This window comes from Amblyomma maculatum, chromosome 6 (assembly GCF_055883805.1).
Source record: "Amblyomma maculatum isolate TAMU_Amacu chromosome 6, ASM5588380v1, whole genome shotgun sequence".
NCBI classification, from domain to species: Eukaryota; Metazoa; Arthropoda; class Arachnida; order Ixodida; family Ixodidae; genus Amblyomma; species Amblyomma maculatum.
This window is the reverse complement of record NC_139349.1, coordinates 150,589,265-150,611,602: the sequence shown is the minus strand read 5'-3', so window position 1 is coordinate 150,611,602 and position 22,338 is coordinate 150,589,265. Positions and strand designations below refer to the sequence as shown.

The following is a 22,338-nucleotide window of genomic DNA, read 5'->3' as shown; positions in this document are numbered from 1 at the left end:
AACTTGGCAAATATTATCTGTGTGTTAGCATCAGTTTCTAGAACGGAACGGTAGTTCAGGCGGTAGGGTTTGATCTCTGAGTGTCCAGTAGAAAAAGCAGGGCAATCCCAGAGTAGAGAGATATGCCGCCGCGAGTTAGAGTCGTGCAGTGGGGGCACGTAATCATTTTCTCTATATACTGACGCCAGCGGGTCATAATACGTGGCGTGTAAGCCGCCGTGTAAGCTTATTCAAAAAGACTTCTTGACTTCGGGTGAGGTGGGTTTTTCTCGTAAAAAATGGGTCTGGTGGGCCCACCTACATGCGATGCTGACTGAGGCTACGAAGACTGGTCCGAGTATAGTGCATAAGGGCAAGACAATGGGCGAATTGCCCGGCCAAGGTCGAGTAAGCATTAATCAAGGGGGGTGGGGAAGTAAATGTGGACATCCCACCTGCCAAGGCAGCCGCGGCCTGTGCCGCCGCATTGCCCCTTGATTCGTCCGAGTGACGTGGGGTCCAGTGAATAGTGACAGTTCTGGTCGCGAGTTGGTGGCGTTTAAGGAGGCGCTGTATGGCCGTAGCTGTTGCATCTTGTAAACCCGGAGTAGCGATTTCCTTGTAAGCTTCATAGGAATCAGTAAGAATACGTATTGAACCAGTTCCGGTGCAAGGCACTTCGGAAAAGGCTCCCCAAATCGCGAGGACTTAGCATGAACAGGGGTACCTTGAGGTAGGTGGCAGGCATAAGCGCCTGAAATGGAAGGGTTGTCATTGCATACCCAGCCCATGGATGCAAATTCGCTTGTAATCGATGCGTCGGTGTATATGTCAGTCGTATCAAGGATTCGCTCTTGTCGGTAATGGACAGCGAGGAGCTCTCGGGGAATGACAAAATCGTGGTTTATAGGTCGGCGATGGAGGCGTGTGACTACTGGCATCTCCCAAGGAGGAAGAGATGCATATAGGGCTGGTGTTTTGTCGTTACGCTGTTCATCTCAGGCCAATAGGCGACGCCCTTGGACAGTGTTCTCTAGACGTATTCGATGACGCGTCTGTGACTCGGTAACGATGGTAGTGAGCGGTGGAAGAGCGGCCAAACGCTCAAGTTCGGCTATAGGAGTGTGCTTAGGTAGACCGGTAATAGTGTGTAGTGTTGCGCGATGAAGGCGTTCGACCTTAGCGAAGTCAGTCTTCGACAGGTGGAGGACGGGTGTGCCATAGAGGATTTTTCCGACCGCCGCTGCTCGAGCTATCGCACGGCAGGCATGTTGCCGCGCACCGCCGAGCCGGTTGGACAGGCGACGAATAGTGTGTAGAAGTGCTGGCCAAAGGCGTTGTAGCTGATGAACCCATTTCTGGGGACTGTTGCAGCTTGAGATGGGCAGGCCACGAATGCGGATTTGCCCATTTGAGGAGGTGATGGTGTTGCCTCCGATGCGAAGATGGATCTGCATACTGGGGTTGGTTTTATGTTTTCCGTCGATACTAATCAATTCTCTTTTATGTGGTGCGAGTTCGAGGCCAATTTTGGTTAGTGTATCTTCAAGACAAAGGGCCGTCTGAAGTTCAGTCTGCATAGAATATTTGTCTACGTAATCCGCTGCCTCAGTCCAGACGGTAATATTGTTACTTAGCTGTATTCGCTGTTCGTGATGAGGATGAACAAGTGCAACAGACTCCGAGAAGACGACGACGCTGAGTGTTGTGAAATCGGTGCCCTCATCAACGCTAGCTGTGCGGACAGCTTTTGGACTGTAAATCTTCCACGTAACATCTCTTGGTGGAAGTGAATCTATTCGAACCCCTGTCACAAGCTGGATCTCCGCAGCGGCCGCCACATCGGAGCCACCACAATGACCACAGACGCCTCTACCTCTACAGCCGCCGCACCTGCTGTTGTAATGGCCAACCCCCGTGACCCCGGAACCTTGTGCGAAACCGACGACGTCGACATAGACGACTGGCTAGCCCTACGTGCGCGTGAGCTAGTACAACAGGTGGGATGCCACACTCATGCTCGCGAATGTAATATTTTACTTGGCTGGGACCGCGCGGGTGTGGTTTGATACCTACGAAGACGAGCTAACATCTTAGGATAGTTGCAAACAGAATCTCCACGACCTATTCGGAAAGCCTATTGGCCGCCACATTGCCGCCAAAAAAGCGCTCGCCTCTCGCGCCCAAACGTCTACGGAGCCTTATCTCACTTACATCCAAGACGTCCTGTCTCTATGCAGCAAAGTCGACCAAGGCATGCCTTCCTCCTGAAACTGCCGTTTACATCTCTATGTCGCCATTTCCACCCGTCCCAGATGGCGATTATCTCGCTTGTCCCATTATTGATGTCATGCTGCCGCGGCACGTCACCCTTCCTCATCTCATTGTGCACATCTCCCAGAACCGCACCACTCTCCCTGTCCTTAACTTCAGCTTTTCAACTCAAGTTCTGCTCGAGGGAATTTCATTAGCTGCCCTGTCCCTGATTACCGTTTGTGCCATTTCAGCTCAGTCTACAGATCATACAACTGTCGTCCCTGCCAACAACCCCTCGTCGTCCACATCGTGCCCTGACCCACTTAACAGCATGATTGCAGCTGATCTGCAACCTGAATTCGCCGCTGAATTACACAAGCTTTTGTTTACCTACAGTGACCTTTTAGACTTCGGTACCCGCCCATTGGGTCAAACGACAGTTGTCGCCAACAGCATTGACACCGGTGACGCCAGTCCTATTCACAGGCGGCCCTATCGTGATTCGCTTGCCCAGCGACGCGTCATTCAAACGGAGGTCGAAAAGATGTTAGCGAACGACATAATCGAGCCTTCCAGTAGCCCCTGGGCATCCCCTGTCGTGTTGGTCAAGAAGAAGGATACCAGTTGGAGATTCTGCGTTGACTACCGTCATTTGAATAAAATAACCAAAAAAGATGTATATCCTCTTCCGCGCATCGACGACGCGCTTGATAGTTTGCACGGAGCCAGCTACTTTTCATCCATCGCCCTTCGCTCCGGCTACTGGCAGATTTCTGTCGACGAGAGAGACCGTGAAAAAACAGCGTTCATCAATTCAAAGTCAAGCCTTTTGGCCTATGTAACGCCCCTGCAACTTTCGAACGCATGATGGACTCATTGCTGTGCAGCTGCAAGTGGCCGACTTGTCTTTGTTACTTAGACGACGTCATTGTTTTCTCGTCCACTTTTGACAGCCATCTCTCTCGCCTTTCTACCATTCTCGAGCTATTCTGCCGCGCCGGCCTTCAACTCAACTCAAATAAATGCAGTTTCGGCTATCGGGAAATCAAAGTGCTTGGTCACTTGGTTAATGCTTCCGGTGTTCAGCCTGACACTGACAAGATACGTGCCGTCAGAGATTTTCCCACTCCGCGTTCATCCAGCGATGTCCGAAGCTTTATTGGCCTATGTTCCTATTTCCGACGATTTGTCCCGAACTTCGCAATCCTTGCTCGTCCGCTCACCTAACTCCTCAAGAAAGACGTTTCATTCTATTGGGGGCCTGAACAAGTTACAGCTTTCTCAGAGCTTATTGCTGCTCTAACTACTCCACCAGTCTTGGCCCACTTCAACCCTTCCGCCAATACTGAACTCCGTACCGACGCAAGTGGCCATAAAATAGGAGCTATACTCGCTCAGCGGCAAAACGGCCGTACAAGGGTGATTGCGTATGGCAGCCGTCTCCTCTCAACACCCGAACAAAATTATTCTATTACAAAGCGAGAGTGCCTGGCGCTTGTCTGGGCTATTAGAAAATTCCGCCCTTATTTGTTTGGCCGCCATTTTACTATGATAACAGACCATCCTGCCTTGTGCTGGCTTTCCTCTCTGAAAGATCCTACTGGCCGTTTGGGGCGCTGGGCGCTACGAATACAAGAATACACCTTTTCCATCGTCTACAAGTCCGGCCGGCTTCACCAAGATGCAGACTGTCACGTCATCCCGTCGACTCCCCTAGTCCTACAGACTCTGACGATCATGCATGTGTCTTGTCTGTCTCCGCCTTTAGTAACATTGCCAAGGACCAGCACGTAGATCCTTCTCTGCATTCCATTATCCTCCGTCTTACCTCCAACCGCCCTGACCCATCTCTCGCCTTATTTGTGCTCCACGACAACACCCAATACCGATGTAATGTGCGACCAGATGGCACAGACCGTTTGCTCGTCGTTCCCCAACACCTGCGTTCCACCATCCTTGAACAGTTCCATGATGCTCCCACGGCTGGCCACTTGGGTGTCTCTCGCACATACGACAGCCTGCGCCGACGTTTCTACTGGCCGGGGCTCTACCGCTCTGTCCAGCAGTACATTGCTGCATGTGAACTGTGTCAGCGTCGGAAGAAGCCCACAATTTTGCCTTCAGGTCATATGCAGCCGATACCCATACCAACTGACCCGTTTTCCCGTATAGTCGTTGACCTCCTTGGCCCCTTTCCAGTTTCCAACTCGGAGAACAAATGGATCGCCGTCGCCGCCAATTACGCTACTCGGTACGCTATTACCCGAGCCATCCCGACCAGCTGCGCCACAGACGTCGCTGACTTCCTTCTAGAAAACGTAATTCTTCATCATAGTGCTCCTCGTGAACTACTAACTGACCGTGGCCGCTGTTTCCTGTCGCGAGTGGTTGACGAAATTCTCCGTTCGTGCTCCGTCCGCCACAAATTCACCACCGCATATCACCCCCAGACCAACGGCCTCACGGAACGTCTAAACCGTACCCTCACAGACTTGCTGGCCATGTACGTGTCTGACGACCATCGAGATTGGGACGTTCATCTCCCCTTTGTCACATTCGCCTACAATTCATCTGTCCATTCTACCGCTGGATACTCCCCATTTTATTTATTATTTGGCCGACACCCGTTACTACCCTTCGACACCTCTCTACCCGCAGCAGACGCCACCAGTACTTACACCAGTGATGCCGTTACCCGCGCTCATGATGCCCGCCGGATAGCTCATGCCAGGCTCTCTGCATCCCAAGACTCCCAAAAGATGCGGTACGACGGCCGCCCCCGTGATGTGCACTACACTCCTGGATCTCTCGTTTTGCGGTGGCTCCCGTGCCGTCGAGTGGGCTTGTGTGAAAAACTTTTGCCTCGTTACACCGGCCCTTACAGTGTTTGGCGCCCCGTGACCGACGTCACCTACGAAGTTTAATCTGTGGTTCCGAAGTCCCCGTCCACAGCTCCAACCTCCGAAATAGTGCATGTGTCCCGTATAAAGCCCTATTATCAACGTTCTATTTCGCTAACATAGACCGCACCGCGACTGTGCTTTTCCCGCGGGGGGGGGGGGTAGTGTTACTTAGCTGTATTCGCCGTTCGTGATGAGGATGAAGAAGTGCAACAGACTCCGAGAAGGCGACGACACTGAGTGTTGTGAAATCGGTGCCCTCATCAACGTTAGTTGTGCGGACAGCTTTGGGACTGTAAATCTTCCACGCAACATTATCATCGGCGTATATAGCGAATCTTGCGCTTGTGCTGATTTCCAGATTCTAGGCGATGCGTGTCATGGCCAAGTTGAACAATATGGGTCCGAGAATGTAGTTATGAGGTACACCCCTATCCAAGTAATAGGTTTTGGGCACCCATCCAGGAGCTTTGCCATGTAGCTGAATGGGTCTAGATGTCAAAAAATTGCGGATGCAGATTCGGCACGAGCACTAGGAAAGCGTATGGCGAGTTCCTCCAGGATAACCTCATGGCGAACATTGTCAAAGGCTTTGTGTATATCGACAGCCAGGAGATAGTCAGACAGCGCTTTACGATGAGCTCTATTCAGAACTCTTCGCAAAAGCCAAAGGCAGTCATGCGTTCCGAGGTTAGGGCAGAAGCCGGCTTGAGCTGGATGAAATCTAGGACACGTATTCAATGTAGTGAATAATTCGGGTATGCAGCAGGCGCTCGACGAGTTTACAGAGATGGGAAGTCAGGGCGATTGGACGCAAATTACTAGGACGTCGAGGGTTTCCCTACTGGAAAAATTGTACGAGATTTGTACAAGACTGTTTGTACGCAATTATTGCTGCGTACAGCCTAGGTAAACGTACAGCCTAGGTGAACGTACACCCAACGTGGCCGTACAACCTACGTGAAGTGTACGAGACATACATGACATGCATGACTGCGTAATCCCATCACAAAACTAAACGCGTATATATGTAGAGCTGTATGTTAAGAGCTGCCACTGGTCTGTGGGCCAGATGTTTCCCGTCCTATTTTCTTCTGCTTCTTGAGGTCTGCTGCATGCCAAAGTTTAATCAGTTTATCACCGCCTCTTCTGACCTTCACCTTTCCAGGTTGAATCAGGAAGATGCGCTTCCTTTTGTCATGACTTCGACATAGTCTATCAAGTGTGAACCTTAATACATATCAGGAGTGGAATGTCACACAATGCATGTCTGGAGGAACTTTCAGTCAGCGTTACAATTTTTGATTTGCATCATTATGTTTTGAAAATATGTATTATAGTACTGTTGCATGACAGGTGTGTAAAAGATAGTGGTGTTAAAGCTTAGCTTGAAAGACTGCAAAGCTTTCATTGGATGCATCCTTTTTCTTTATTGCAAATCTCTAAGCATAGAAGCTAGGTGCTTGTTCAGTGATTTCAGCCGGTCTCCCTCCGGACGCTTGTCGCTTGGGTGATTGTGTACATAATCACCATATGCCTCTGCAAATGAAAAATACAAAACAGAAAGCTAATTTTAGTCATTTTACATCGAATTATAAGAAATATTCGCATGCAATTAAAAGAAAATAGAAGGGGCATGCATGTCAAATAATGGCAAGCAAATCAATTTTACTATTGAACAATCTTGATCGTTCCTCTTTCACATGTGAAGAAATCAAGAATAGGAAATGGTCATGAAATTATTAAAACACAGTGAAAGCATTCAAAGCAGCTATGAGATATGAGAGGAGCAGTGCCCATGATGTGTCAGGCCACTGTGTCAGCCACAATTAGGACTGGTTGAAGCACTGTCTTTTCTCCTCAATGCTGGCTTCGCTGCTTTACATCAGCAACAAGTTACAACAGAAAGAGTATTTTCACTGCCACAACCGAGGTGTTGCAGTGAACCTTTTAGTAGTTTTCAATAGCGTTTTTTTTCAACTTCTTATCAAGCGCAAACAAGGCTTTTGTGCACAAATTCATGTGCTTACTTTAACTGCTTGAAGACCTAATCTAGCTGTGTGCACAACTGAAATTCTGCAAATATTTTGCTTTTAATTAGCGATAGTTTTAACTCAAACATTTTAAGTGTTAGGCACCAGCCACTGAATATGATTCACTAGATTAAAGTGGTCTCAATATCCTGCATGCTAAGAAATGAGATTGGCACCTGTGGCTCAGCTGTACACAGCAGAGGGTCAAACGTAAAACATATTTTGTACTGCTCTCATGGTACAGCAAAATGGCGTGCTCTAACATCAAGCAGTTGTCAATCATGCACAGCGCACTAAAAACAAATGTGGAAAGTGAAAATCAAGCACTATAGTTACAATTTTCCTTCACTTCGCTTTATTATAAGACAGCAAAATTTTCTAGGAACATACTGCAATTTTGGTCCCTTTTTGGAGGAAAGTGGCATATGAGCACAGGCCACTATGCTGTAGCCAGCTGTGGCAGAGTGACAAATCAGTAGCTTCTGCGAAACTCATTAGGTACTAAAATATCTGAGCTTTTCTGCAAGCAGGAAGGGTACTCACTCCGCACTGCATTCAGCTTTTCTGGCGTCAAAGCTGGCTTCGCTTGGGCGCCCTCTTTTAACTTGTACTGGCAAGCCCTTCCAGTAACACTGCGGGTCTTGAGGGTCATCGTGTCGCACAGGTGCCGCATCAATTCTCTTGTGAACTGTGAGTCGGTGGCTGCTGCACAAATCCATTTCCACCTTTCCTCGTCGACGAAACAGCCATCGCCAATGTGTACCTAAAAAAAGCAGAAGATATTATTTAAACTCAGCTGGGAATTGTTTAGGTTTGGAAGGGCACTGCAGTATTTAGTTACAAAAGAAGGCTGGCGTTCAGTGTTGGGCTTTGGTCGTTTCGTGAGCACATCGTTGTGGTTTAATGTGCTTGTTTTTTCGAGGGCCATATTAAGGAAGTTACTTCGATAGTTCCTCTAGATTAGAGTTGCTTTCAATTAATGTAGTTCGTTTAGGTAGTCATTATCATCCCTGCATATTCTTCTAACCCGTGTCGCCTATCCTACATATATTTCTTACTTACAATGTCTCGGATGATGACTCGTAAAATCTAAGTATTGTTGCCTACCCACTGGCTTTTTGTACAAAGAAGTTTTAAGTTTTCCATTTTCCACTGACATCATAGTGTCGAAAAGTCAACTTTTAACCGTGACTGACAAGTGAATTTAATGCTAGTGTGATGATTATTAAGATGAGAGACGAACGACTGGAGTGATTCTGATCCATGCTGCCGTATCATGAAGATATCGTCAATATAGCGAAGGTATATAAGTGGCTTTCATGGAAATAATCTCTGTATTGTCACGTAGTGGTGACGAGGTCGACGACACGAATGAAGGGTCGATGAATGCACTAAAGAAACTCTATTTGGGCTGACTTGCGCCCGCAAAAGAACTAAGCAAAGAATACGGAACTGATACGTGGTCCAGAATCAGAGTGATAAGCCTGTATGCCGGCGGCTGTTAAAAAACAACAAATACAGTTCTGAAGGTTTCGCGGCATTACTCCCCCCTTAAAAAAAGCATCGCCTCGATGTTCCAAAACAAAGCAACCTAAACATAAACAGTGCGAAGTTTAAACACCAAAGATTCTTTAACGCGCGTAATATGGCTTCAGTCGTACAACATGTACAATTTCTGGGCGGGCATGTCGCCGTTGTGATGCTGACGTTCCGTCGGGAATGACTTCATAGTCCAGTGGTCCGACGCGGCGAATGATTTTGTACGGCCCAAAGTATCGGCGCAACAACATTTCACTTAATCCGCGACGGCGAATTGGCGTCGAAACCCACACTTGGTCTCCTGGATTGTACTCTGCGTGGCGTCGTCGTAAGTTGTATCATCGGCTGTCGGTGCGCTGTAGGTCTTTAATACGTAGCCGTGCGAGTCGTCGGGCTTCCTCTGCACGCTGCAGGTAGGCGGCGACGTCGAGCTTGTCCTCGCTGGTTACGTGCGGCAGCATTGCATCGAGCGTCGTCGTGGGCTCCCTACCGTACACAAGCTTGAACGGGGTCGCTCTGGTCGTCTCCTGGACTGCCGTGTTATACGCGAAGATCACGTACGGCAAGATGGCGTCCCAGGTCTTGTGTTCAGCGTCGACGTGCATGACGATCATGTCCGCGATCGTTTTATTCAGGCGCTCCGTAAGGCCATTGGTCTGGGGATGGTACGCAGTTGTTCGTCGATGGCTTGTACGACTGTATTCTAAAATGGCTTCCGTCAACTCTGCCGTAAAAACCGTTCCCCTGTCCGTGATGAGCATTTCTGGGGCGCCATGTCGCAGGAGAATTTGTTCGACAAAAAATTACCGACTTCTGCCGCGGTGCCATTTGGTAGTGCTTTTGCTTCGGCGTAACGGGTAAGGTAGTCAGTGGCCACGATGATCCACTTGTTACCCTTAGAAGAAGCTGGAAAGGGGCCAAGGAGATCCATCCCAATTTGTTGAAAGGGCATGATTGGGGGCGGAATCAGGTTTAGCAGTCCTGCTGGTCTGATCGGCGGCGTCTTGCGTCGTTGGCACTCACGTCACGTCTTCACGTAGTGGGCAACTTCGGCAGGCAGTCGCGGCCAGTAGTACTTCTCCTGGACTCGATGCAACGTGCGCACAAATCCGAGGTGACCTGCTGTGGGCTCGTCGTGCAACGCCTGCAGAATTTCCTGCCGGAGGGTTTTAGCCACTACGGAAAGCTGCGCGGTCTTGTTGGGTGCGAAGTTCTTCACGAGGAGGCCATTGCTTAACGCGAACGATGATAAATGTCGCCTGAACACACCAGGAGGGGAGGCGGTCTTTCCTTCCAAGTAATCGGCTAGCGCTTTCAGCTCAGGGTCTGCTCGCTGTTGTTCTGCGAAACTGCTGGCGCTTACCGGTCCTAAAAAGGCGTCATTGTCATCGTCCTTCGGGGGAGCGTCGACGGGAGCGCGTGATAAGGAGTCTGCGTCGGAATGCTCCCGGCCCGACTTAACTACAGCCAAGTCAAATTCTTGAAGTCTTAGGCTCCATCTGGCAAGGCGGCCGGAGGGATCTTTCAAATTAGCCAGCCAGCAGAGCGCATGATTGTTGCTTATTACCTTGAATGGTCGGCCGTATAGGTATGGACGAAACTTAGAAGTGGCCCAGATGATCGCGAGGCACTCCTTCTCGGTCGTCGAGTAATTGACTTCGGCTTTTGTGAGGAACCTGCTCGCGTAGGCGATTACTTTCTCCTGTCCGGCACTCTTCTGGACGAGAACGGCTCCTAGGCCCACACTGCTCGCGTCGGTGTGATTTTCGGTCTCGGCGTTTTCATCAAAGTGGCCAAGTACAGGAGGGCATTGCAGGCGGCGCCTAAGTTTGTTGAAGGCTTCTCTTGCGGTGCTTCCCATTTAAAAGGTACGTCAGCCTTTGTAAGCTGCGTCAACGGTTCGGCGATCCGCGAAAAGTTTCTGACAAATCGTCGATAATAAGCGCACAGCCCAAGGAATCGGCGCACAGCTTTCTTGTCGGCAGGCGGTGGGAATTGTGCAATTGTAGCTGTTTTCTCCGGGTCTGGGCGAATACCGTCCTTGCTAACGATGTGACCTAGGAACCCGAGTTCTTCGTAGGCGAAGTGACACTTCTCTGCTTTTGGCGTTAGTCCCGATGACTTGATGTCTTCCAGCACTGTCTGTAGTCGTTTTAGGTGGTCTTCAAGGTTTGACGAGAAGACAACAACGTCGTCCAAATACACCAAACAAATTTGCCACTTCAAGCCTGCCAGAACTGTGTACATTACTCGTTGAAACGTGGCTGGTACGGAGCAGAATGGCATCACCTTGAACTCATAAAGGCCGTCCGGTGTGATGAATGCGGTCTTCTCGCGATCTCTTTCATCGACCTCAATTTGCCAATATCCGCTCTTCAGGCCCATCGATGAAAAGTACCTTGCATTGCAGAGCCTGTCGAGAGTGTCGTCGATTCGGGGATGCGAGTAGACATCCTTCTTCGTTATGCTATTCAAGCGGCGGTAATCAACGCAGAAGCGCAGTGTATCTTTCTTCTTGACCAAAAATGACTGGTGCCGCCCAGGGGCTGTTCGATGGCTGGATTACGTCATCACGCAGCATTTCCTCAACTTGATCGCGAATGGCCTGCCGTTCTCGCGGCGATACACGATAAGGGCTTTGGCGCAGAGGCCGGTCGTGTTCGTCCGTTATAATGCGGTGCTTGGCCAGTGGGGTTTGTCGTACCTTCGATGATGACGAGAAGCACTCCCTGTAGTTTCGAAGAAGACTGCGAATCTGGTTTTTCCTGCTGTGGGTCAATACTGGGTTGATGTCAAATGTGGGCTGACGGAATTGGTTCTGTGCGTCTTCCAGCGTTTGATCGTGGAGGGTGAATACATCTTTAAGGTCCGTTAATTTGTGGAGAAAAGCAATGGTCGTGCCCTTGTTGAGATGCCGGTATTCTTCAGTGAAGTTTGTTACCAGCACCTGAGCTTGTCCTCTCCGGAATTTCGCGATGCCTCTTGCGATGCCAATACCTTGTTCCAAGAGCAATTGGATATTTCCTTCGGCGGTTTCGATGTCTGTGCTACCTACGCTGACGGCGACGCTTGATCGGGGCGGCACGGTCAATTCTCCGTCGAGGACGTTTAGAGCGACGTGTTGCATCGAAGTCGTCGTAGCAGGTATGGCTTTGTCTGCAGAGAGCTTGATGAGCTTGGATCGGAGATCGATGACAGCCCTATTTTCATTTAGGAGGTAATGCCTAAAATCACGTCGCGGGAGCACTGCTGCAAGACCACAAAGCTGGTGGGGTAAGTACGCCCATTTACGGTTATTCTTGCAGTGCATCGTCCCGATGGAGTAATCAGGTTGCCACCTGCGGTGCGAATCAGCGGGCCATCCCAAGCGGTGGTAACTTTTCTGAGCTGAGAGGCTAATGATCCACTAATGACTGAATAGTCAGCTCCGGTGTCTACTAGGGCAGTGACTCTGCGACCGTCGATATCAACTTCAAGGACACTTGTTGGCGTCCTCGCATTGCACGTGGGCCTTAGTGTCCGATCTCGGCTCTGTCGTTTCTTCAGGTCATGGCCGGGGCATACCGTTGTTACTTCGCTGGGCGGCGGTGTCTGCTTGCACTCTGGTCGTGTTGTCGCTGACGTCGTGTGGAGCGGCGGTGAAACGGCTGCGTGGTCGTTAGTGGTCGTCGGCGGCGGAGGATGTTCGTCTTTTCGCCGTTGAGCAACCTCACCTCCAAAGGTTGCGCTGTTTAGTTTCTTCTGCGCGGGCTTGGGGACCTTCCGCGCATACTCTTATCATAGGTACGGCCTGGCGACGCAAAGTAGGCCCTGTACGGCAATGGAGATCTGAACCGACGGCTTGGTGGCGCAATCTCACCGCTACGCAGATAGTTGTCAATTTCTTGTGGTCGTTCACCTGGGCGTGGTCGTGGAGCGTCGACTGCAGATCCGCGGAGACCGATTCGTCGGTACGGGCAGTGGAGCAGAATGTGGCCGGCCTCACCGAAGTGGAAGCATTATGGCCGGTTGTTTGCAGTCCTCCAGGCGTCGCACTTCCTGGGGTTTGGGGGTCGTTGGTAGGCTGGCGGGCGGGGGCTAAGGGGCGGTTTTCAGGAACAGGATGGTAGCGGCGAAGGCTCGGAAAGTCATCACGTCGGGGCGCAGGGCGAAGTAATGCACCAGCGTAGTTCATTGCTGTTGCCTCTTGTGCTGGAACAGTCGCAGACGTCACTTGAGGAACGCCCAGCGCCTGCTGGACTTCTTCACGGACGACGTCCGCGAGCGTCGCCACCTGGGGTTGTTGCGATGATGACATCAATCGGCGGAGCTCCTCTCGCACGATCTCCCGGATGAGGTCGCGAAGGTTCTTTCCACTTGCAGATGCGCTGGGGTAGTGGCTTGAGTGGTCTGGCTGAAGTGGTCGCTCGTAGTGGCGCATCCGGGTGTACAACGTCTTCTCGATGGCAGACGCTTCCGTTTCAAATTCCGCCACGGTTTTTGGCGGATTTTGAACAAGATTTGCAAAAAGTGATTCTTTGACGCCTCGCATTAAACATTTGACTCGCTCACCTTCAGTCATGTTAGGGTCGGCGCGGCGAAAGAGGCGCTTCATCTCTTCACCGTACGCCAGGACAGGCTCGTTAGGAAGCTGAAGTCTTGACTGAAGGAGGGCCTGGGCTCTTTCCTTTCGGACGACGCGTGAAAAGGTGTTCAAAAACGCTTCCTTGAAAATGTCCGAATCCTTCATAGCTGCCTCATGATTTTCGAACCAAACTCGGGCATACCCTTGGAGAACAAAGTAGACCTGCCTGAGTTTCGCAGCGTCGTTCCAGCTGTTGAATTCTGCCACACGGTCGAAAAGGTCCATCCAGTCTCCAGCATCTTCATCCGGTCGTCCATGGAAGCAGGGGGGCTCACGGGGTTGGACGAAAACAACCAGTGCTGTAGGCTGGGCCATTGTCAGCGTCGATGCCTTCCGAGATCGAATGGGGTCAGGCAGCAGACCGTGTTCGGGTTGTAGGCCTTGAAGTCGGCGGCTGGCTCGGTGACCTGTAGGCTGGTCCTCCAGGGCGACAGGAACACAGCTTGGGTCTTCGCTTGAAGGATCAAAGGCCGCACCTCCACCAGATGTAACGTAGGGGTGAAAAGGTCGACGACACAAATGAAGGGTAGATGATTGCACTAAAGAAACTCTTTATTGGGCTCTCTTGCGCCCGCAAAAGAACTAAGCAACTCGGCGGCGGCGATAGAAACAAACGTGCTCGTCGATTGTCGAACAAAGAATGCCCGTCACACTCGTCAACGATCAACTTAAAGGCTGCACAGAGCAGTCTAGATAACGTCGCAAACAGCTACCAGCACAGGCTGGAACATTGTGGAAAGACACCCGAGTGGCCAGAACCTTCGAGACAGATCTTGGTGCACCTTGCGCTACAACGAAACTGATAAAGGTGTGACTCGCGACATCGAGCATTAACAAACAAAGATTACGGACCTGATACGAGGTCCAGAATCAGAGTGATAAGCATGTATGCCGGCGGCTCTTAAAAAACAACAAATACAGTTTCGAAGGTTTCGCGGTAGTATATTGGATTCTAGAACTTCCATGAATATACTCGCGTAAATCGTCGCGAATTGAGTACCCATACTGGTTCCAAATATCTGCATATAATAAGAACTTTTAAGGTATTTTGAGTTTAATTCATCCTATTATTTGAAGATAGTAAAACCTCGTTACAAGAGGAACTGAGGGGACCCGAAAAACATGTCTCTTTTAAGCAAGTCTCTTGTAACCAAAAGTTCTAAAATCACCGTGTTGATCAGTTTACTGCGCATCAGTATATAAATGCATTCACATGCATTAACAGGTAATTGTTAAGGAAAGCTTAAACAAGTTATTCATACTAGTATGTATTTTTGTGAGTGCAGCGTGTATTCCATCCCAAATTCTGGAGGTAAAGCACTTCACGTTGCAAGCCTTCCTGTTGCTCTAATACCTTTGAGGCACGCTTACATGCTCGTCAACCTCAGATGCTTACATGTTCGTCACCCTCAGATGATTCACAAAGAGAAAGACATCATGATTCTAAGCTTTCACCTTGTGATCAATTTTTAACAGTGAGGAGTTAAAAATGCTGGATGTCATTTATGCATTTTGATTTGCTTCATAGGTAACAGTAATGCGATGCCACTTTGACTTTCCAATCATGGAGAAGCGCTCCTCAGTTCCTGACATACGCAACAGAAAGGACGCTGATATGGAACAGAATTTAGCTAAGCGAATCTGAAGTGCATCATGTATGAGTTGGTACGCTTCAGTTGCATTGCATGAGCATACTTGGGTTGTGTCTCTTCTAAATAGTGAAGAATTTACTCCACGGACCTGAAAAAGTTGTCCTTAGTAACTGAGTGTCTCTTGTAACCATGTCTCTTGTATGCAATGTTGTTAACATGGCAGACAGGAAAACCAACCAAACCATTTTCAAATGTCTCTTATAACCGAGTATCTCATGTAACAGTGTCTTGTAACGAGATTTAACTGTATTCGGAACCATTATAGATACTCCATTCATGCCGACTTACACGAATATATTCATGGGGGTTCTCGAATCTAATATACTAAATTCGCGTTCTAGAATGCTCCTTCTGCCATAAACAGCACATTGGAGAGACAGGGCCACCAGTGAACATAAACCTTAATGGCTATCGGACAGACAGAGGCAAAAACCTCCCGAAAGCCATTTCCCAGTATTTCAATCAGAAAGACAATAAGTTTGAGGAAATTAATTTATGCATTCTCCAGTCAGGCTTTAAATTTTCAAGGGACAGAAGATATAGAGAGACATATCTAATTCATCAATTTAGAACATTGGAAACAGCAGGAATAAATATCTCTAAAGGAATGTTAGAATCCCTTAAGTATATTCCCTCTGCACCATAACTATTCGGGAGAACAATCCCACATTGTAGTTTATTCACAGCCCATGCACACTCTATTCCCCTCTGCAATAGCAAAAGCTGCACATGTTTCTCCAAACACATTTCCTCCATATCACTTGCTACTCAAGTTTGCCGTGAACTTTTTTTTTTGCATGTCAGTTGTGGTTCACTGTGTGGTTATTATTCTGGTTCTTCCATATGGAGCCTACATGAACCGAAAGTTTACCTATCTATTCCGGAGTAAAAAAGAAAACGGGTGTACCATTGCCTGCCTTGAAGTAAGTGACGTTGGGTCACCTGTATTCTATGTACAATAATCGTGAACACGTCTACACCGATGGCTCAGTTGCTTCAACAAGCTCCGCGGGGTCCGTAGTGATACCGTCGAGGTCCATCGTGCTGAGGATGAAGACGACGTACCCCACCTCTTCAACTGGTGCGGAACTGGCTGCCTTACGTGCAGCTATTGAATACATAGGCCAGGAACTTCCAGGTGTCTGGTCCATTTTGACGGACTCGAAAGCAGCGCTTCAAGGCGTTCAAGCTGCGCTACGTCGTGGATCACATGAACAACTAACTGCAGAGATCCGCGTGCTATACCACGACGCTACATCACAAGGTCATGATATAATTTTCCAGTGGCTACCTGGACATTGCGGTATTGAGGGAAACCACCAGGCAGACCCAGTTGCCCGTTCTGCACACAACGACGGAACTACAGTGAACATTCCTATATCTAGAGTTGACGCAGCTTGTCGACTTCGTTCCTTAGCGGCGGAGCTAACGCTTTCAGCCTGGAACAAAGGAGAAGTTTCCAATCAACGCCTCAGGGAACTAGACCCTGGGCTGCGCCTTCATGTTCCCCCTAACAAAGGGCGGCGCGAAACAACACTGATGTGCCTTATGTGGCTCGGTGTTGCATTCACCAAAAAATACGCTTATGTGATGAGAATGGCGGATAGCCCCAACTGTGAAAGATGCGGCTGCGAAGAGACCACACAGCATCTCCTTTGCGAGTGCCCTGCTTTTTCAAGCGAAAGATATGCTCTGCGTTCGGCTCTAGACCATCTTGACAGCCGTCCTTTCACAGAGGAGAAAATCCTTGGCCCATGGCCATAGAAGGCGTCTAACGGCAAAGCCTTCAAAGCACTTATGTGTTTTATGAGAGACACAAACTTGATTGAGAAACTGTGACTGTGCTCTTCGCCGCCTTACCTTTCCTATCATTCTCTTCTATCTTTCTCCTTTAAACTCCTCATTCCCCTTCCCCAGTGCAGGGTAGCAAACCGGAAGCTTTCCTGGTTAACCTCTCTGCCTTCTCTCCCTCTCTCTCTGGTTCTTCGCCCCCCCCCCCCCCCTTTGCAGAATGTTTTAAGAATTGTTCCCCTTAGATATATTCCTTCTCAGGGCCCTTTGCAAAGCCTGTCTCTTTGTAAGAAGGTGTCTCTGCTTGTAGTTTTTCCTGGTACTGCAGTTTTTTTTCCAGGCCACAGGCTGAGAAATATATACTGAAGAAACATTTTTTTTCTCCCTTCATGACCTACTTTCTTCTCACCCATCGCCCCCTCCACATTCCTTGACCTACTTTCTTCCCACTCACTTTTCGCCTCCCCAGTTTTTCTTCTTCGGATGCAAGAGCATATTTTAACCACCGCCAGTGATGTTCGCTTTGCCCAGATGAAGACAAGTCCACTTGTTGAAACGGTGGCTTGAACTACAAGCTGCCCTTGTTCAGTGCACCTTCATATGTGCATATATAGTATTCTCTTGCACATAATGATGCGCCAAGAAGAAAATAAGAAACCGATATCTGTTTCAACCCTAGATCTTTTACCATCACCCATAGCATAAATATGTAGAAAGCATTTTACTAAGGAGTATAAAAGTGAACTTGCCTTTCCATCAACAGCCACAAAGAGTGGGGCTTCTGCCGCATTAACCACCGCATCTCCAGGAGCTGCTGGCTGGGGTTGAGGTGTCTGTAATACATTACACCAATTTTAATGCAAACAATAGCTGCACCCTGTGGCAAATAATTATATATAGAAAGGTTTGTCAGCATGACTGACACTAAGAACACATAAAATTCTGAGCTCTGGATTTCAAATATGAATGTACTTCATATGCCTTTCGCAAAACCCTCTATCAGGGTTGAAGATAATGCAGAGCATATGAAACAGGAAGTCCAACTTTCAAGGATGTCACTTTAAACACAAGTATCTTGCAACATGCACCTGGCAAGACTGGAAGCAGCTCTCTCAGTGTGCTGCAATCTCGCTACAAATAGGTGCCAGTTGTGGTGTGCTGCCTATGATCAAAAGAAACCGCACTGCAATTATTGCATTTATTTATTCCTATAAAGCTCAGTAAAAGAACTGTAAGGGTAATGGGTGTGCCTGACAACCTTTTCCGCTGAGACACTATGCAAATATTTATTTATTTATTTACAGATACTGCTGTCTCAGGTTTCAGACGTAGCAGGAGTGGTCAACATATAAAAAAAGGAAATCATAACCCATGAAAAGGCACTTGTTTGAGAAATTGCACCGCTGGAAGCTGCTGCAACGCACCACCAAGTGAATTCCACATCCCAACTATGTATGGGAAACAAAACTACAAGCCAAACTTTTCATTACTCGAAAACCAAATACTGAGCAAAAGCATTAGCTGCGGATGACCGAGCATTCTTCTCTTTTTCTGCTTCCTCAGCCCACATATAAAGCCCCACTTTAACCACGCCCTATGAACTTGCCTTAGTGGCATATAGGGGTAATGTGAATGCCAGGGTCCTAGCAGGATGACTCTGACATAACCATCCCATGTGGAACGAGAGACCCCAGTTGGCAGTTCCTGCTGACCACTTGAGTTGGTAGCCCAGCTCTCACCCTAGTGTGATGTGGGATGTGACGTCACAGTGTCGTGTGGGTAAGACATGGCTAACGGCCGCGCTACGCTAAAGGCTCGAAGCCTCGAGAAGTATTGCTTTCGCAATAAAAAGAAAAATTTATGACAATCGAGGAAAGATCTGAATGGTGTGATGTTCATCGGGATCCGTCCGGCTGGTCACACGTGCAGAACGACTAATGAATGAAATGGGGGCAGCTAAAGAAACGGGTTTGTGCACAATTTTGTGTAGCATTACAAGCTGGTCACATTTTCGTTGATGCTTAAGGGAAAATTCAATGATGAAACATGGTAATGTTGTGAAGGAAAAAAGTTGTGATGATACCGGCTAAAAATATATCTAATTGCTTTTTTTCTGTATCTACTCAAGTTTATCTTTGTCATGCACAAGGTGAGGTGACCACATGAATGACACGCGTTCAAGAAGTGGCCTGACCAGGGATTTATAAGCTGTTTACATTCTTTAGTAGCACCTTGTAAAGTTCTTAGGCCGCCTAATTTTTGTAATGATTTTGCGTACATATTATAAACATGCTTATGCCATAGAGCGATAAGCTGGGCTAATTGGTTAATGTTTATCTTTTTCACAAAAGGGTTACTGCTCTTAAAAATACACAGACAAAAGAAGTGGACAGGATGTGCACAGACTCATAACTGAATTTTAATGAATGAAAGATGACATATATACATTGAACAAAAAGACATCATGCCGCCGGGAATCAAAACACAAAATCAGCGCTATTGTCACATGTTTGCGTCCAAATATTCAACTTAACAATCTGCAAGTGCGACTGAAGGATAGCTAATACAACCTAATGCTCTTCTTGATAGTGTACGCTTTGATAAGCTCTCGTGTGTGGTGGTCCCACTACGGTACAAAACCCTTGTATTCACTAAAAGCGGAGGGTATACCTTATTTGTCTCTTTTTTGCAGGTCCTGCAATGTTTTGTCACATTGGAATGCTCATCAGATCACTGGTAGTTAGAATGTTCCTGTAAACGCACATTAACACAACGTCCCGTCTGCCCAACATATACACGCCCACAGGAAATATTAATATGCGTTTACAGGAACATTCTAACAGCCGGTGATCTGATGAGCATTCCAACGTGGCAGAACATTGTAGGGCCTACAAAAAGACAAACAAGGTATACCCTCGGCTTCTAGAGAAGACAAGGGCTTTGTACCGTCGTGGGACCGCTGCACACGATACCTTTTCGAGGCGTACATTATTAAGAAGAGAGCACGTGGGTGTATTAGTGATCTTTCGGCTCACTTGCAGATTGGTTGGTTGGTTGGTTGGTTGGTTCATAGGAAGGGAAAGGCGCAGTATCTGTCACACTTGCTCTGTGGACACCTGAACCGCGCCGTAAGGGAAGGGATGAAGGTGGGAGTGAAGTAAAATATTTGGATGCAAACATGTGACAACAGCGCTGATCTTGCGTTTTGATTCCCGGCGGCATGATGTCTTTTTGTTCAACGTATATATGTCATCTTTCATCCATTAAGCTTCAGTTGTGAGTCTCTGCACGTCCTGTCCACTTCTTTTGTCTGTGTATTTTTTAGAGCAGTAACCCTTTCGTGGAAAAGCTTATGCTTATGCCATTTTAGGTTCGGGAAGAATACTACGGCAAGGTACCTGAATTTGTGGACACTTTCTAATGTGTGTTCTGCATTGGTGTACTTGAAATGCAATTGTTGCTTGTATTTGTAAAGGCCATCGTCACCTATTTCTGATATTTAATCTCGATTTTCCAAGTTTTACTCCAGTCGTCAAAAGAAAAGAACACATAATCTAGTCATCATCATCATCAGCCTGATTATACCCACTGCAGGGCGAAGGCCTCTCCCATATTTCTCCACTTAACCCGGTTCTTTGCTAGCTGCATCCACTTGACCCCTGCGAACTTCTTAATCTCATCCGCCCACCTAACTTTCTGCCGCCCCCTGCTATGCTTTACTTCCCTTGGAATCCAGTTTGTTACCCTCAGCGACCATCGGTTATCCTCTCTTCGCACTACATGTCCTGCCCATGGCCATTTCTTCTTAATTTCTACTAGAATGTCGGTAACTTGAGTTATTTCTCTGACCCACTCTGCACGCTTTCTATCTCTTAAAGTTACCCCTACCGTTTTTCGTTCCATAGCCCTCTGGGTTGTCCTCAACTTAAGTAGAACTCTCTTGGTTAGCCTCCACGTTTCAGCCCCGGAGGTGAGTACAGGCAAGATGCAACTGTTGTATACTTTCCTCTTGAGCGATACCGGTAAGCTGCTAGTCATAATCTGCGAGTGCTTGCCAAATGCGCTCCATCCCAATCGTATTCTTCTTGTTATTTCCTTTTCGTGGTCCGGATCGGCGGTTACTACATGTCCCTAAGTAGACATATTCGCCTACTACTTCCAGTATTTCACTACCTAATGTAAACTGCTGTTCTTTCCCGAGGCTATTGACCATTACCTTAGTCTTCTGCATATTGATTTTCAAGCCTACCTTTCTACTTTTCCTGTCTAGGTCATCATCATAATTTAGTAGAGCCTGATCATTGACATCATAAACATTGGAATACAGAACACAACCATCAGTGTACGAACGAAGCATAACAGGAGCGCTAGAAACGATTTGAATGAGTCGCAGAAGCACAGTCGCAGAAACAAGTCGCAGAAGCACTTCCTACGCTTCCTGAAGCTCCTGCCGTCGCTCCTTTGACATACGTCGGAGCACCACTACAATATAGCCAACCGTCTGTCCCAGCCCCTTTGACCTACGCGGCAGTGGCTGCGCGGCCTCCGCCTGAGCCGTTACCACCCGTGCAGCCTGTCCTACGCCATGCACCGCTTCCTCAAACGGCTCCGCTTCATCCTGCGACTCCGCGCTATTACAACCCGTGGCGTACTTCTGACAATCGCCCAATTTGTTACTACTGTGGTTGCCCTGGACACGTGGCCCGTCGGTGCCGTCGCCGCATGGCTGCGCGTCCCGAGCCTGCGTCTTCAGAGTACTCCCCACCGCTGCTTCGTTCTGCTCCGTCTTCTCCTGCATACGCCGCCGAACAGCATTCGTACACGACCAATCGTTCTCCTTCTCCACGTCGCAGGTCACTGTCACCAATGCGCCGGCGACCACCCCCTGCTGATGAGGGAAACTAAGCTCCGCGGTTCCTGAGGCAAGAACTGCGTACTCTGCGAAAAGCTCAAGGCCTCATATTTCTCCCACGAACGTTATAATGATTTCTATCGATGGTCTGTCCGTATATGCGCTGGTCGATACGGGTGCTGCAGTGTCAGTGATTCATGAGCAACTCTGCCGACGATTACGAAAAGTTACGACGTCATTTAACGGTCTGTCGCTCCGCACTGCCAGTGAAGAGAGGATTGCACCTTTAGCAGCATGTACAGCGCGTGTCGTCATTGAAGGTATTTTGTACAGCGTCGAGTTCGTCGTTTTGTCATCTTGTTCCCACGACGTGATCCTCGGATGGGACTTCTTGTCTAAACATAACGCCGTGATCGATTGCGCCCGAGCTGAAGTAGAATTTTCTGTACTGTGCGACGCACTGCCCGACGACAACCGTTCAGTGTGTCCTCAAAAGCTCACCATCGCTGAAGATGTCGACGTAGCACCAGAGGCTTGTGCCCTTGTGCCTCTTTTGTGTCCTGCTGTGTCAGACGTTAGTGTTTTATTTACGCCGTCTGCATCCTTCATCCACCGCAAGCACCTGCCGCTGCCATCTGCTGTTCTCGATGTTCACGGTGGCTTCACGAAGCTACTCATCTACAATCCGTCTCCGCACCCGATTACTCTGCTA

The 22,338-nt window shown here is 48.4% G+C and overlaps 1 protein-coding gene across 1 annotated transcript; it reads right to left on the bottom strand.

Annotated features, from left to right (window-relative positions):
* Nucleotides 1-6,564: 6,564 nt before the first annotated feature.
* Nucleotides 6,565-17,601, bottom strand: LOC146187039 (uncharacterized). Its single transcript, XM_084608166.1, has 3 exons — nt 17,524-17,601; nt 7,712-7,931; nt 6,565-6,674 (listed from the first exon to the last, which is right to left on the bottom strand). The coding sequence occupies exons 2-3, from the start codon at nt 7,839-7,841 to the stop codon at nt 6,565-6,567; spliced, it is 240 nt and encodes a 79-aa protein (XP_084464292.1). The 5' UTR covers nt 7,842-7,931; nt 17,524-17,601.
* Nucleotides 17,602-22,338: the final 4,737 nt, after the last annotated feature.